General features: G+C 53.9%; 3 protein-coding genes across 5 annotated transcripts in view; 1 reads left to right on the plus strand and 2 right to left on the minus strand.

Annotated features, from left to right (window-relative positions):
• The window catches only part of UHRF1 (ubiquitin like with PHD and ring finger domains 1), a 28,838-nt gene extending 27,523 nt beyond the window's left edge, over positions 1-1,315 (minus strand). The window contains exon 1 of the mRNA XM_082072296.1: positions 1,223-1,315. The gene's annotated coding sequence lies outside the window, so the exon portion shown is untranslated. The remainder of the gene's footprint in view (positions 1-1,222) is intronic.
• Positions 1,316-4,209: 2,894 nt separating this feature from the next.
• On the plus strand, positions 4,210-7,442 carry TICAM1 (TIR domain containing adaptor molecule 1). Of its 3 annotated transcripts, XM_082072307.1 has the most exons (3): positions 4,210-4,330; positions 5,214-5,336; positions 5,454-7,442. In XM_082072307.1, the coding sequence occupies exon 3, from the start codon at positions 5,454-5,456 to the stop codon at positions 7,230-7,232; it is 1,779 nt and encodes a 592-aa protein (XP_081928433.1). In that variant the 5' UTR covers positions 4,210-4,330; positions 5,214-5,336; the 3' UTR covers positions 7,233-7,442. The 3 variants fall into 3 exon arrangements, with proteins under 3 accessions (XP_081928433.1, XP_081928431.1, XP_081928432.1); XM_082072305.1 differs by having other exon boundaries at positions 5,214-7,442; XM_082072306.1 differs by lacking the exon at positions 4,210-4,330 and adding an exon at positions 4,835-4,911 and having other exon boundaries at positions 5,214-7,442.
• A 2,804-nt stretch (positions 7,443-10,246) lies between these two features.
• On the minus strand, positions 10,247-14,335 carry FEM1A (fem-1 homolog A). Its single transcript, XM_082072297.1, has one exon. The coding sequence runs from the start codon at positions 14,190-14,192 to the stop codon at positions 12,150-12,152; it is 2,043 nt and encodes a 680-aa protein (XP_081928423.1). The 5' UTR covers positions 14,193-14,335; the 3' UTR covers positions 10,247-12,149.
• Between the last annotated feature and the right edge of the window lie 1,425 nt (positions 14,336-15,760).

Here is a 15,760-nt window from a genome sequence, read left to right on the forward strand (position 1 = left end):
AGGACCTTGTGACTCACAAGGTGACCGAGGCGGTGGATCTCACAAAACACATGGTGGAGGACAGCGTTGGATTGACCAAGTCTGCAGTCGCTTCTACTATTGTCAATGCCGTGGAGGCTGCTCAGGGCGCCAAGGACCTTGTGACTCACAAGGTGACCGAGGCGGTGGACCTCAGCAAGCATATTGTGGAGGATAGTGTTGGACTGACCAAGTCTGCGGTCGCTTCTACTATTGTGAATGCTGTGGAGGCTGCTCAAGGTGCCAAGGACCTTATGACTGTCAAGGTGACCGAGGCGGTGGGCCTCACAAAACACATGGTGGAGGACAGTGTTGAAATGACCAAGTCTGCGGTCGCTTCTACCATTACTGCTGCTGTAGGGGCTGCCCAGGGTGCCAAGGACCTTGTGACTAACAAGGTGACCGAAGCAGTGGACCTCAGCAAACATTTCATGGAGGACAGTGTTGAAATGACCAAGTCTGCAGTCGCTTCTACTATTGTCAATGCCATGGAGGCTGCTCAGGGTGCTAAGGACCTTGTGACTGTCAAGGTGACAGAGGCGGTGGACCTGACCAAAGGGGCTGTTCAGGACGGTGTTGAGAAGACCAAATCAGCGGTCACTTCTACAGTCACTACAGCTCTGGATGCTGCATATGGCACCATAAGTAGCAAAATAAATACAGCCTTGGAGCAGAGCAGAGAGGCCATCCAGGAGGGAGTGGAGAAGACCAATTTGGTGGTGAACAACAGCATCGGCAAAGCCAAGGCCGTGAGCCAGGCAGTGGCGGGTGGGGTGGAATCTGTCCTGGGTATGTCGGAAGATCTGGTGGATCACTACCTCCCGATGACCGAGGAGGAACTAGGTGAGAAAATGCTTAGCTGGAAGTTGTAAACGCAAATCTTTTCCCACGTGACTGCGAGAGCCATCTTCTGAAGCAGCCAGGTAGCTCTGAATTTGTCACCGAGCTGGCTGGCTGTCAGCACTGACTTGCCACATGGAATGCGACAGAGTTCAAGTGTTTGCTGGCTGGTCCTTGCCCGTCAGCCTCAAGGCAAATAAACGCGTGGGTGTGTGCTCCAACCTATCTGTCAAGTCTGCTTATCGGAAGAGAACACGTTGAGCAGGGACTAGCCTACCTTTAATACCTGAGCAACTACAAACCCCTACTGTTTACACAGCAAGCTTCAGCCTTCATGTTTTACTAATACAATGGGTGATCTTACCTCTTCCCTGCCTCCCAGCTGGGGGAGCGGAGTGCAGCTGCATCTCTGTTCTTGTTTCCTCCAGGTAAGCTGGCCGCTGCCGTGGAGGGATCCGGAATGGCTTCTGTGGAGGAGCAGAAACAGCAACGGAGTTACTTCGTGCGTCTAGGCTCCCTCTCTAACAAAGTCCGTCACCGAGCCTATCGCCACTCCCTGAACAAATTGCAGCGTGTTAAGCAGCGCACCCAGGATACTCTCTCGCGACTACAGCTGGCAATAAAACTGGTACAGGCACGCTTTTTCCTTTTTCCTCCTGTCTGTAGTCCTCCTGCTCTGCTATTCAGATGGAAGCTCTTCCTCCATCCTGCACCAGCTACACGTCAATTTGGATCCCTCCCTGGGAGGGAAACACTCGTGCTTCTCTGTGTGTGCTTGCAATACAGCTCTTCCTCTCATTTTTCCCATCAGATTGAATCTGTGAAACAAGAGGTTGGCCAGAGGCTTCTGGATGGGCAGGAGAAGCTCCATCGGCTGTGGGTGGACTGGTGCTTGACCCAACCCAAAGGAATCCAAGTTAAAACTGCCTCCCAAGCAGAGGTATCCCCAAAAGGGTGTATTTCCCCAAGCCTCTGGTGGCTGCTGCACATCCCACCTGCCCCAGTAACTGAGCTGTGTCTCTCTCCCAGCAGGTAGAGTCACGGACTCTAGCTATGCTGCACATCATCACCCAGCAGCTGCAACCTGTTTACGAGAATCTGAAAACCAGCATCCAAGGCCTCCCCAGCAACATCCAAGAAGCTGTGTACCGGGCCACTCGAAATATCCACAAGCTCCACAGCTCTTTTGCCAGTGCTATGTCTTTCCAGGACCTCTCCAGCACCACCCTGAGCCAAAGCCACAACTATGTGGTGGAAGCCCAAAGGTCCCTAGATGACCTGTTTGAGTACGTATCTCAGAACACCCCCCTGAACTGGCTTGTGGGTCCCTTCCAAGCCAGAGCTAAAGTGTCACAGGACAGCAGAAAGCAGCAGCAGAAGAAAAATAGAGTGACTGATACCAAATCAGCCACGGTGGAAATGGCTACACCATCAGTGACTGATACCAAATCAGTCACGGTGGAAATGGCTACACCATCAGTGACTGATACCAAATCAGTCACGGTGGAAATGGCTACACCATCAGTGACTGATACCAAATCAGTCACGGTGGAAATGGCTACACCATCAGTGACTAATACCAAATCAGTCACGGTGGAAATGGCTACACCATCAGTGACTGATACCAAATCAGCCACGGTGGAAATGGCTACATCATCAGTGACTGATACCAAATCAGTCACGGTGGAAATGGCTACACCATCGAAGGAGGAGACTAAGACACCTGAAGAACCAAAGGGAGCAAACAGGACCCTGGAGGAAGGGTGTGAAGTGCTGGAGAAGCTGGAAGAGAAGGCAGAGAAAGACCCAGAGGTGGCACTGGCTGCAAAGGAGGTAAAAACTGATGCGCCAGAGGAAGATCTCTGAACAATTCCAGCTCTTCTGGCCGGAGCTCCCTGGCTGGGACAGCACTTGGTCTTTTTATCATGTGTCCAACTGCAAATCATGTCAAGAGTGCCTCCTGCTCTCTGCCTGGGCCAGGCTGAGTTTACAGTGAGGCTTAGTTTGCAAGGAGACTTGCTAATCAAGGTGGGGTGATTCCATATCCTGATTTACTATTTTTTAAATCATGCTGCTGCACTGAAAGGGAAGATGGGGACCTGTACTTCAGCTTTTAAGTCAGCCCAGCTCTATGTGTGAACAAGTCATTGCTGAGGCAATTTGCGGAAGAGAAGTTGTTGTCTCAACTTATTTTTAATGTTGGATTTGGGTTTAATTCATCCAAGCCGCGGAGATCTTGAGACGATAATGTGCTTGAGCTTTGATACCATTTCCCTCCTCCTACAAGTTTAAAAATACACATCACAGACACTATTTCCTCTCTGCCCATTGTGCCTCCAGAGCAGCTCAGCCCTGCAGACCAACAGCTCGGGGCATGAGGCCACTTCCCAAAGAGAAACTTCTCTTTATGGATCAGCCAAGCACTTTTTCTTTCACAGAGAAACACTTAGCAAGGTGGGATTTTCTTTTAAACACACCTGTTTGCAGTGGAATTATCTTTCCTAGTCAGAGAAATGACTCCTGGGCTTTTCTGTTTGTGTTCAAGTCCATGTATGAAACCTTTTGCAGCCATTAAGAAGCTGGTAAATGAGGCAGCTTTTCCCGGGAGTTCCTCTGCCGTGGTGATAGGATCTCCTGCTAAAATAGGGGAGGTGGGTGCGGGTTGTTTTCCCAGCAAATAATGCTGTGTAATCATTTCTAATGTAACTTATTTTGGTAACTATGTCCTGGCATGGTCCCTGTGCTAAGGCTGGAATGAATGGCAAGCAGACTTCAGAATAAAATGTGAGCTGTGTTCAAAGAAATACCAGTTTCCTGTGTGTATCTAAAGCTGCAGCATTATGTCCCCTGTCCCACCCCTTAGAAGTGTGTATTTAATAAATCACTTCTCTGGGCAGCTTGCATGTTCCCTGATCTTGCTGGAGGAAAAGAAACAAATACTTTTAGCAGTTCCATGTTCTGCCTCAGTCTTCAGCAGAATAGTATTGTCATAATGTCCTTACAACTCCTGCCTGTGCTCCTGAGGCTCAGCTGCACCCACATCTCCCAGCCCTGAGGTTCCAACCACCCACACTTTACAGAGGTAACGCCGACCGTCCCTCACTGGAGACAAAGCTGGGTTCCCAGACCAAATCCACCCTTAGCCGCTCGGCTTTAACCCCTTCAGGCGCTCACGGGGAGGACACCGGGGCCGGGCCGGGCTGTCCCGTCCCACGTACCGGGCCACGAAGCGGCAGCTCAGCCGGGCCGAGCCGCTCCCGCCCAGGGCACCCCGGCACCGGGCCGGGCACTGCGGGGCTGGCTCGGGCTGCCCCGCTCCGCCCCGGCCGTGCCCGCTCCGCCCCGCCGGCTCAGCCGCTTCCTCGTGTGCCAGGAGCGTCCGGCGGGGCGAGCGGCCCCCGCGGCCCCGGGCGCGCCCCGCTCCCCGGCACCAGCCGCACCGAGCGCTCCCCGGGCAGCGCACCGGCCGCAGGTAAAACGGCACCTTCCTCCCCTTCCCCCCCTTCCCTTCCCCGCCAGGGGAGGCTGGAGGGCCGGGGGAAGCCGTTCCCATGAGGCCCGGCACACGAACCGGAGCCGAAGCCGAAGCCGAGGGGCTGCAGCGGGAAGCGGCGAGAGCAGCGGGGCGCGGCGGGGGCGCAGCGGGAGGAACGGCCGCGGGGGGCGGCCGGGGGAGCGGCTGCCGGTTCGAGCGCCTGCCCGCCCCTCCCCTGCCTGGTCCTGCCCTCCTCTTCCTTTCCCTACCGCCGTTTCACTGAATCAGAGGTTTCCGGAGAAAGTGGCAGCAGCTTCCTCCCGGTTCGGCCTGAACTCGTGCATTAGGCAATCAGAGGATTTTTATGAGATAGGAAGAAAAAAAAAATGAAATTATAAAGTTTCCCCAGTTGAGAGCTATTCTGGGCATTCGCTGGCGCTCCCTTTAAATAGGGAAAGCTTTTCAGCAGCCTCAGTGCCTGTGAACAGGCTCTGTGGCTGCCGTGGACCCTCCAGACTCCGGCTCCTCCACTCCAGACAAGTTCTGCTGTTTAATTTAACCCCAGTCAGAGGCCTGTGGTGAGTGCGGGGGTTTAAGAGGGCTCAAGGAATAGATGTGGACGGAGATAGAATGTCCATGATCACATTAAGCTGCCTGAGAGAGGATGCATGTGGGTTATCAACCCTGCGCTTGATTCCTCAACTGCCCATCGCAAGGAGCCCACGAGGCCCCTGGAACCAGTTGCCTGGAGGAGACAGACACTTGGATTTACCTAAATAATTAGTTCAGCAATTATTTTAAACCAGTTATAATTAATGTGATGATTCCCTCAGCTCCCCACATCGCTATTTCCAAATGTTGCCCTGTGTTCTCCTCGCAGATTCCCCAGGACACAGACATCCCGGTTCCGAGACGATCCCCTGAGCAGCAAAGAACCGTCGCTCGTGTGGTACCTGAAGTGTGACCAGACATCACAGGGGAACAAACCTTCGCTCTGAACTCTGTAATATGCTTTTTCCATCTATGCTGCTTTGGTCCACCACTTGGGCCACCAGCTGAGATGGCCCAGAGCGCTGAACTCCAGCCAAACTTTGAGGACGTGTTTAATTTTCTATCCCAGATGCCAGAAGATAAAGTCCTCAGCAAGGCCAGCACGGAGGCTCAGGGGGTGACGCTCAACAGCATCCCAGCTGAGGAGCAGGAAAACCACAGCTCTGCCATCAGCAGTGGCCCAGGTGACGAATTCCAGATGCTGAGATCTCACGGGGGCGTAGGATTTCTCCCGACGGCCAGCCCAAACTACGCGGTGAGGAGCTCCCCGGTGCAGATTGGAGGCAACTCGGACCTTTCAGGCCCACGGACCCTGCATTCCTCAGGGAGTCCCTCGCTCTCCAGCTGCTTCGAGGTCAGCGCATCGCCGACAGTTGCTTTTGACACCCACGAGCGTGTCCCCCTGCCCAGCCGGCTGTGCGAAGGGAGCACCGGCACTGCTGGACAGCCTGATGGGGACAGACGGACCCACGGCCTGCAGGAAACAAGCTGGGCCAGCAGACCCAACTCTCACCCCGGGCAGGACACAGGTGCCCAAGTGCCCCAGCCAGAGGAGGTTCTGCAGGTCAGTTCACGTCGCCCAAATCTCCCCGTTCCTGAGACGCAGGTGCCCACGCCAGGTGCTGTGAACCACCCTGAAGAAAGCAGTGATGTTTCCAGCACGGTGGCAGCAGAACCTCATGTACCAAAAGAATGCACAGACAAAAAGCAAGATGGAAATGAATCATCTACAGGAGTTGCTGACTTGAGAGCTATAGTGGATCCTGGTCCTCCCCACATGTCCATGGGGGACTCATATGTTCCAGCAGGCACTTTTAACTCCACATCTGCTCCCATTTCAACCTGTTCCCTTCCTCCTCCTACTTATTCCTCCTCCTCAACCCTTCCCTCTCCTCTTCAGAGAGCTCCTTCCAACTTCTCCTATCCCACTCCCCTCCACTCATCGCCCTGTCCAGCCTGGCCTCCTCTCCAAACTGTGGAACCAATGCCCACATCAGAGCCAGACAGCGGAGAGCTGAAGTTCTTCAGTTTTGTCGTCCTACACGCTAGCGAAGATGAGCTTGTTGCCCAGCGGGTCAAGAACGTGCTGGAGAAGATGGGTGTTCCCAACGGTGCCATGCTCTGCGAGGACTTCTCCATCGCCGGCCGCAGCCGTATCACTTGCTTCCAGGATGCTCTGGAAAACTCGGCGTTCATCATCCTTCTGCTGACCAAGAACTTCCAGTGCAGCCTGTGCATGTTCCAGACAGACACTGCTCTGATGGAGTCCATCCTGAACCCATCCAAGCGCGACTCCGTCATCCCTTTTGTGCCCAAGGAGAACCCGCTGGAGCGGAGTCAGATTCCCAGCGTGCTTGGCACGCTCACGCCCTTGGATGAGAACTCTCCCATGTTCTCCAGGACTGTGCACAACACCTTCAAGCCCAGTAGGATCAAAGAGAGAAAAGACATGTGGGACCTGATGCAGAGAAGGAAACTGCAGCTGTACAAGGAGCAAACTCTGCAGAAATTAGCTGCTCTGAACCTGGGCTCCCTTCCCCAGGTGCCTCCATCAGCAACACAGCCAGGGCTGCTGGAGCAAACACCCCACCAGTGGGGTTCCCCCACTGGGCACCCCACGCCTGCTCCGGTGGGTCCCCCTCCTTTCCAACCACTCCAGCTCCCCTGGGGCCACTACACCATGACAGCGGGCGCAGGTGTCCCACACCTCATCATCCAAAACGCCCGAATGGTGCAGATCGGGGACCACAACGTCATGCAGGTGGAAACTGCCGCAGCGGGTGCACAGGACAGGGAGGGTGACACCACCGGTGCAGCAGGTCAGCCAAGGCCAGACACTCAGAGTTAATCTCAAACCCTAGATTATAGTGATTTTTCTGGGACTGGGACTACTCTTATTTCTCTGTGGGTAAAAGGTGCCGCTTTCCTGGAGCACAGGAGAAAACTTCCCTCTGTTGCTGGACAAAAGAGGTTCCTTGTTCTTATTTTCAAGTAACTGAGAAAATGATTTTCTTGGTTTTCTGAGGCTACTGGAGGGTTTTATAAATAAATTTTAATTAATTTATTTGTTTCTCTGGTTCTTTCCTGTAGAATTAGCAAAGGGGCAGTCTGGGATATCGCGAAAACTTCTGTCTGTACCTGTGGGGTGCAGGGAGATGCCACGGCAGGTTTCTGTTTCGTAACCTGCTGCTGAGCAAACCATTTGAGGGAAAATCTTCAGGAGATGCTTTGGGGAGTCGCTGTGGCCTCCTGTCAAAGTGTGAAGCGCCGCAGGGGTCTCACCATCTTCATCTTTTTGCTTGGGATCACAATGATCCCCTCAGCCCCTCACACCAGTTCCTATTTGCATCCACGCTGCGCTCCTCTTGCTGCGGCCCCACCAGCGGTGCCATTTGCCCCAAACCTCTCACGTCAGCCCCAGGAAGGTTCTGGAAACAAGTTTCCCAGACTTGGGAGAGGCTGCAGGCCCCTAAGCTCAGGCGCCAAGAGATCACAGTTCCCCCCCGAAACTACAGAGAGAGTTTTTTTTGTCTGTGAAACACCTCTGGAGCCGTGGCGTGAAGTATTTTTGCATTTAAGAAAATTTTGCTAAAAGAACTGAGATCACACAAAACGAGCATCTTTACAGTAAAGCTGTGCCTGGGGAAAAAAGGACAGAGGACGGCAGGTCACGGTATGAAGGGGGACAGTCCCTCCACCCGCCCTGTGGCAAAAGCTGCACCCACTGCCTTTTTGTTTTTGAGCACCTTATGTCCCTCAGGAGGGGCCAAGGATGTGTGGAGAGCAACGCTGGTTCGGTGCAAGCTCTGGAGCTCCTGGGCACCACCAGACATCAGTGCTGATGTGTCTCCACTGTCACAGGTTTGGGCTTAAATCCCATAGAATTTCCTCTTAAGGGGTCACAGGTCCTTTCTCACAGATCTGCCCACAAATCTGCCTCTCTCTCCCCGCTTCAAGGAGGTTTAGGCTCCTCCTGGACACCAGGCTCAGACAAATCCAAGCTCTCTCTGTCCTGAGAATACAAACCACAGAAAATCACCACTGTTTAAAAGCTGCCATCGGTTGTTGGCTTCCAGCTTTGAAACAGTTTGGCTTTCCACTTTGAAGCACCCAGCGACAACGGGACTCATTTGACAACCAATGATAGGACAAGGGGTAATGGGTTCAAACTGAAACACAAAAGGTTCCATTTAAATTTGAGAAGAAACTTGTTTGGGGTGAGGGTGGCAGAGCCTGGCCCAGGCTGCCCAGGGGGTTGTGGAGTCTCCTTCTGTGCAGACATTCCAACCCGCCTGGACACCTTCCTGTGTCACCTCATCTGGGTGTTCCTGCTCCATGGGGGGATTGACCTGGATGAGCTTTCCGGGGCCCTTCAACCCCTGACATTCTGGGATTCTGTGGATTAACTCATTTACTCTCTACAGTGTCTGTTGGAATCCTCCGAGTGCTTGGATTCCTTTTATTTCCCTATTTTCTCTCCTCCACGTCACCTTTGGTCCAATAGGTGTTGTGTTACTGCGATTCCTGTCACTTGCAGCCACCAGCACAGCCCCTCCCCTTGGGAGAAAACCCAGACAGCACAGCTTTCTATTAATACATGTCACGCAAAACCAGTCAACTGGAAGCTGCTTTAGCTTGTAAACAACCTTCACACAGTCACATCAGGTTTGTTTGGACGGGAGAAAGGGAGAGGGGAAGATACGCAGCAGAATGTAAAACACCGCAGGGTGGTGAGGGGTTTTTTTAAGCTCACAGTGTGTGAGCTGAGAGGCTCAAAGGTTAAAAGGAGCAACTTTGGAGCCACAGCCCAGTTTGAACCACAGGTTTGCCCACATTTTCAGGGCTCTCTTTGCTGTTGCTGACCCCGGAAAGGAAGATTTGTCACCAGGGCCCTGTTTTCACCACGAGAACGCGTGTGTGCCCGTGACCCCCTCGTTCTCCCCCAGTTTCCCTGGGAAATGCTGACACAACATCCATATCTTTATGTCCAGGCTGCTTTCTTCAGAAATGCTGATCTTACGGCATCAGGAGGCTCCAAACACAAGACATCCATCCAGGGGCCGGCTCCACAAAAACCCCAATGGATTTCTTAACGTTTTGCACTTCTAAAGAAACCTGTTCATGAGGCTTTATCAGCAAGAAGGTCCATTACTAGTATTAGGGAGAGAAAAGCACATCTTAGGTTCTAAGAAAGGAATAAAAGGCAGAGATTTTGTTTGTGGGGTGTACAGAAGGGCTGTAGCCACCCCCATGGAAAAAGAACCACAAAACCCCTTCATTCTCTGCCCAAGATGATTATTTAGATAACACAATCATCACTGAAACATTTCAGTGCTCCCCACAACTCCTCGTTCTGCCCCACACGCTGGAGCTGGCCCGGCTCACACCCACAATAAATATGGACTGTTCATTGTAATTACCCCTAAATTCATGCAGTGATTTCTCCCACCCAGTAATTACTATCAACATTTAATTGCTGGCTCCTTACTAGGTAATTAGATTATTTCTGTGTTGAAAAAGAAAATATATAATGCCTTTTTCTAGCACACAAAGTATTGTCATCCTCGAGGCTTTTCTCTCCCCACTTGCAGTGCCCACAGGTAATTTGAGTCAGCAGAGCAGCAACTTTTCAGAGTTTCATTTACATCAAAAGATAAGACAACGTGTACAAAGTGGCGCTTCCATGTCAGCGTTATCCTTTTCCAGGGGAAACGGTTGTAATTGCAGTACAGATGAGCTTTGCCCAGGAGTAAATTCAGATGGAATGAAACAATCACAGTATTTCTGTACCCACGAGTGTATCGGCCCCAGGAAACAAGCTGAAAATAGAAGCTTACCAGCAAGAAGTCCAAGGCACTTGCGTTCTAGCAGCCATTTTTTGTTTTATTATTTAAAGTTAAGAGCGCTCATCAGCTCACAAATTAACAAATTCCATTCCTGCAGTTTAGTTCAGGTTTCAGCCGCAAGGAAAATATAATATAGAATGTAGCTAAACTAACTCTGCACTTTACAGCTCAATAAAAGTTAAGCCTCCTTGCTTTATAAATAAATGTTATAGTTAACACTGCAAAAATGTAATGGCAGAGCTACAATATCTTGAAGGGGCAGAGAGCATCGGTTATTGAGGCGTATGGATACGCTGGCTTATAAATACAAGTAGAGAAGCTTCAGTAGCATATAGTGCATGGTTGTTCTATCAGCGCTTCTGCTCTTCCAGCCCTGACCTTTCCCAAAGCTCAGCGGCAGCTGCTTCACCCCCAACTGTGCCCTCTCCACCCTGCCCGGGGCCAAGAAATGAGCCCCTGGCTGCCAAGGCCCCGTCACCCCCCTGCAAGACCATAAACTGCTGGGACAGCAGCATGTTTACCAGCGCTGTCACCACCAAGGAGGGCTCTGCTAATGGAGGCAAATCCCTCCCATGAGACCATAGATTTCAAGAGAAAAACAAGTTGTGTGCAGATCCTAAGTAAAGAAGGGAGCTTGCCCAACCAGTAGCCAAAGGAGATTTCAAATTCCATCTTTGAAGTAGCACCATCCTCAGTAAAGTTGCAAAAAAGAATCAAAAGCCAAACCCAGATGCTAACAACCGCCCTGGTGGAGGTTTTCAGGATGGGGTAATTAACAGAGCCCACTGGGCTGATACTAATGAACCTCAGAAGAACAAGAAGGCACCTTGAACTGTCGTTTCTTTCTTCCTTCAGACCACCCTCATGCAAACATGCCACCAACACTCACTTGCTTTAATAACCCTCCAAGAACCACCCACACTCCAAGTACCTCTCATCCTACAGGGCTTGCGAGAGCCTGTCCCCAAAAACTGGTTCCAAGTGCTCTGGTTTGGCTCTGAAACCCGGATCCATCCACCTTGTGCAGCCCAATCCCACTGAGCTCCAGGATCTCCGTGTGGAGAAGGGAGTGAACGTGCACAGAACGGGCAAGCTAATGGCCTGAACATCATGTTAGGATTTTGTTTTTCAGGTAGCAGTTTCTCCTCCCCATTCATAAACCCCAACATCTATCGATGAAACTATATAACCAGAACTGACCTTACTATATCTTACAGGATTGAAGAAGTCTTGCAGCATAGATAGGGCCTGGCTCTAAAAGAGAAGAAATAACCCAGCTTTATGCACAATCATTGAAATCTCAGGCTTTTACCACCACTTGCTACTTGACCAACCAAGGCAGAACAAATGAAACCGTCACCAGCACACCCAGCCCTACGGCCACACACAGCGACGGCCTCAGAGAGCACAGGCCACTGGGCTGTGAGACTCGTACTGTCCCAAATCTGAGAAGGGGGTAGGGAAATAATTAGTTGGAAGGTATTTTATTCCTCACTTGCATTGCTATCTGCTCAGTATTTGGGATGGGAAGGTGAGAGCATGTGTGTGATGTGTAGCTGCTCCAAAGCTTAACGCTGAGTTAATCCAGCACTAACGGGAGAGGCGGCGGGTCCCAGGGAATCTCCGTTTTCCGTCGCAGGACAAGGCGGTTGGCAGGGGAAGGGGCAGGGGCTGTCGCCTTCTCTGGACACAGCGCGCTGGAGAGATCTGGTACCTGGAGACGCCAACCACGAGGGACAGCGGGAGCTCTGCAGCCTCCTCCTCCCCTGCGTGTCAGCTCCACGGCGACACACGAGGACAAAGCTCGCAGCCCATCTCAGCACAGCGATGGCCTTCGGCACCAAGGCGAGGCTGGCCCGAGATCTCAGGCTCTGCGGGGTGAAATGGGTGACAAGCAAGGCTGGGGACGTCACCTCTCCCTAGTGCAGTTCAATGAAGGCTTCCAGCTCCTCGGGGATGAAACCCTTGTAGGGAATCTTGTGCTTGTCCAGGGCGCGAGCAGCAAGGCACTGGAGGGTGATGTAGTTGAAGGGCTGCATCATGCTCTTGGTGAGCAGCTTCTCATCCAGCAGCTCATACGCCGTCTGCTTGAAGGCGTTGGTGGCGTCCATGTGGGCTCCGGCCTCCATCAGGGCGCTCATGATCAGCGGGCAGTTGTTGCGGGCGGCGATGTGCAGCGGGGTGTTGTTGTCGTAGTCGCGGCTGTCAGGGTCGGCCCCGCACTCCAGAAGCAAGTTGACGACGTGGAGCGACGGGAACTTGCCCACGGGATAACGTCCCACTGTCGTGGTATCTTTGTCCACAGCCATATGCAAAGGAGTGAAGCCGTTCTTGGCCCGGGGGCTGCACTTTAGCAGGCGGTAGATAGTCTGGCGCTTCTGGTGTTCCTGCTCCGGGGTGCACTCTACCTTCTCCAGCAAGAAAACCAGGTGGAGGATAATAGCCAGTGTCTTGGTGAACTGCGCCGAGTCAACTACAGGGTCCTTGCCATGCACAAGCGCCCTCTCCACCTCCCGGACCCCTTTGCTCAGCACTCCCATCAGGTCCGAGAAGCCCAAGTGAGTAGCTAAAGTGCCTTTGGAGCGATCCTGAAGCACGTAAGAGAAAAGCTCGGCAAAGGAAAGGAAACTGCTGGCAGTCATGGGGCTGAGAGGCTCCAGGTTGCCTTGCTGCATGTCCAGAGCGTATTTCCACAGGTTAATGCAGCGCTCGAAGTTGCCGGAGTCGGCGTAAACCGCTCCTCGGTAACGGATGTAATAGGACGTGTCTGGGTGGGAAGGGCCCAGGATGCGCTCTCTGATCAGCAGCGCCTGCATGCGCATCTCGTCCGGATCAGTGATCAGGGCTTCCAGCTCCTCCAGAGAACTCACCTCCCGGGAATAGTCGTAGGCCAGCACCAGCTGCTGGGGCTCAGGTTTGGGCAGATACTGCCCACCCTCACACCGAAGCTCCATCGCCCTTCGCCAGTACTTGTGCGCTCCCAAAAGGTCACGTTTCTTATCCACAAACGTAGCCCCCAGCAACTCCAGCGCTTCCACAGCAGCCTCGCGAGTGCAGAACACGTTCGGGACCTGCTGCTCATCCTGACTGGAAGCTGAGGCACAACACGTCTCTTCGTCGCAGCCCTGAGGGGTTTCCTTGCCAGCGCTGCAGCACCTCTGACGGCTCCCACCTGAGGCACAGGTCCCGTTTTGGCTCCCCGCAGCCTCCTCCTCCTCCTCCTGCTGCAGCCCCCCTTGGATGAGGTACTCCACGATGTTGGTGTGGCCGGTGACGCTGGCCGCGAGCAGCGGGGTCATGCCGTAGCCGTCCTTCTCCATGCGGGCTTTGGAGCGGAGCAGCAGCTGCAGGATCTCCAGGCTGCCGGACTCGGCGCAGTCGTGCAGCGCCGTGTTCCCCTTCACGCTGCGCCGGTTGACATCGGCCCCTTTCTCCAGCAAGTACCGCGCGATTTCCCGATGCCCTTTGTAGCAAGAAATCATCAGGCAGGTGTGTCCGTGCCGGTTGGCGACTTCCAGGTCGGCCCCGCGCTCCCCGACCAAGTAGCGCACGATGTCCAGGTGGCCGTCGAAGCAGGCGGCGCGCAGCGGCGTGGAGTTGGTCAGCGTGGTCTGGTTCACCGAGGCGCCGTGGTCCAGGAGGCTGCGAACCACGCGCAGGTGCCCGGCGGCCGAGGCGGCCCAGAGCGGCGGCGCCCCCTCGATGGTCTCCCCGTCGAAGCTGACCGAGCCGCCCTCCTCCACGCGGGCCCCGCAGTGATCCAGCAGGTACTCCACCACCTCCAGGTGGCCGTGCCGGGCGGCGATCAGCAGCGGGGTGCTCCCTCCCCCGGGGCCGTCACCCCCGCCCGGCCCCGCCGTCAAGGCCTCCAGCTCCTCCCGGCTCCGGCTGCCCAGCAGCTTCTGCAGCAGCTTCAGCTTCCCATCGCGGGCCGCGTTGTACACGGCCGTGCGCAGGTCCATGGCGACCGCAGCTGGCCATGGACCGGCTGCTCCCCGCCGGGGGAAGGAGCCCTGCGGGGCCAAGCGGCCGGAGAGAGACCCCTCACCTCAGCGAGCAACCTTCAGCCTCCCCGCCCGGCCGCCATCTCAGCTTGTGAGGAGAAACAAAATGGCGCCCGCGCGGCCGCAGGGGCGGGGACCGAGGAGGACGACGGGAAATGTAGTCCCGCGGCCCAGGTCCCCCCGCGGGAGCGGCTCCGCGCAGACTCGGTTTCCCGGCAGGCAGCGGGAACGGGGTCGGGCCGCCGGGCCGCGCGGGGCACTCTGGGAAGCGTAGTCCCGCCGTGCCCGCGGGGCCGCCCCGCCCCGGGGATCCCGGCAGCGCCCGCCTGCATTTCCCAGCGCGCCCCGCGCCGGGTCACGCAAGGGCTGCTGGGGCGGGGGGGGCGCAGTTCGCCCCGTCCCCGCTCAGACCGGAGCGGCCGCGGCTCCGACAGCCCGAGCGGGACCGGGGAAGAGTCCGCGGTGCGTGTGCCCCGGGGTGGCCCGTTCGGTGCTGTTCTGTAACTTCGCGGGTTGTGGGAATTTCACGGCAGGTTTGATTTCTGTTAAATTCCTTGAACCGATTGTAACTTCAGCCACAACAACCACCCCGTGTGCCCGTCCGACGTGGTTTTAATTTAATTAATTTAATCATTTGGGTTTGTAAGAACTTGGACAAAATGCTCTGGAGGCGGCGAAGCCTTGTTTGTGACAGCAAACCCGATTTGATTCCTTTGGTCCCTGTCACAGCACACGATGTGCAGGTTTCTCGGTTCCCGGATAATAATAAACAGCTGGAGCGAGGGAAAAATATTCAAGGCATTAAATAACCTGCCTTAGATTAGTGGAGCTTCAGTTCGCAGAGCCTATTTTTAGGGCATAAGTTGAATTTAAGTGGCTCCATGTGGGGAATTGGCGCAGGGTTTCTCCTGTTGTATTGTATTTATAGCTGTTTCTTCTCCTTTCCAGAGAAATAAGATTAGTTATTCCCATTATTATTCTCCTGTCTGTCATTATTATTCAGTCCATCCATCCACCCATTTCGTCCTCGTCTGGAATTACCCAGGATTATCCTACTAATGCACGTTGCCTGCACCCAGAATATCGCTTTTGTTGCTAAGAAACTGCTTTTGCATAACAGCGTGGGCCTGATTTTCACCGGAGACGGAGCCGCCGCCGCCGGGTCCCCACCAGCCCAGACCCCCATGTGCTCGGGGACCCCGCGAGTCCGCGCGTGAAATTAAAAGGAGGAAAACACGTCATTTTCCTGCACGCCGGGACGGCTGGAATGGCCACGCGTGCTCCCGTTGAAGAGAAGCTGCCGAATTAGTGAATACAGTGATTAAGTTATAAAAGACGTACCCGTCGTTAACCAATTGACGTGAGATAAATGCCTTCTGACCGCCTGCAAAATGAGGGGATGTTTGTCAAGTTTTAGGTCCTTCTGCACGACAAGAGGGAGACAGAAGATGAAGTGATACGTTGTTAGAAGCAGAGTGCTTGGTTTATATTTAATAATTAATAGTAAGTAATAGTAAGTAAGTACT

Source organism: Streptopelia decaocto (assembly GCF_964273445.1).
Source record: "Streptopelia decaocto genome assembly, chromosome: 24".
NCBI classification, from domain to species: Eukaryota; Metazoa; Chordata; class Aves; order Columbiformes; family Columbidae; genus Streptopelia; species Streptopelia decaocto.

Excerpts from the sequence above, each read along its gene's own strand:
- TICAM1 (XM_082072305.1), top strand. The coding sequence starts at position 5,394 with ATGGCCCAGAGCGCTGAACTCCAGCCAAACTTTGAGGACGTGTTTAAT.
- FEM1A (XM_082072297.1), bottom strand. The coding sequence starts at position 14,192 with ATGGACCTGCGCACGGCCGTGTACAACGCGGCCCGCGATGGGAAGCTG.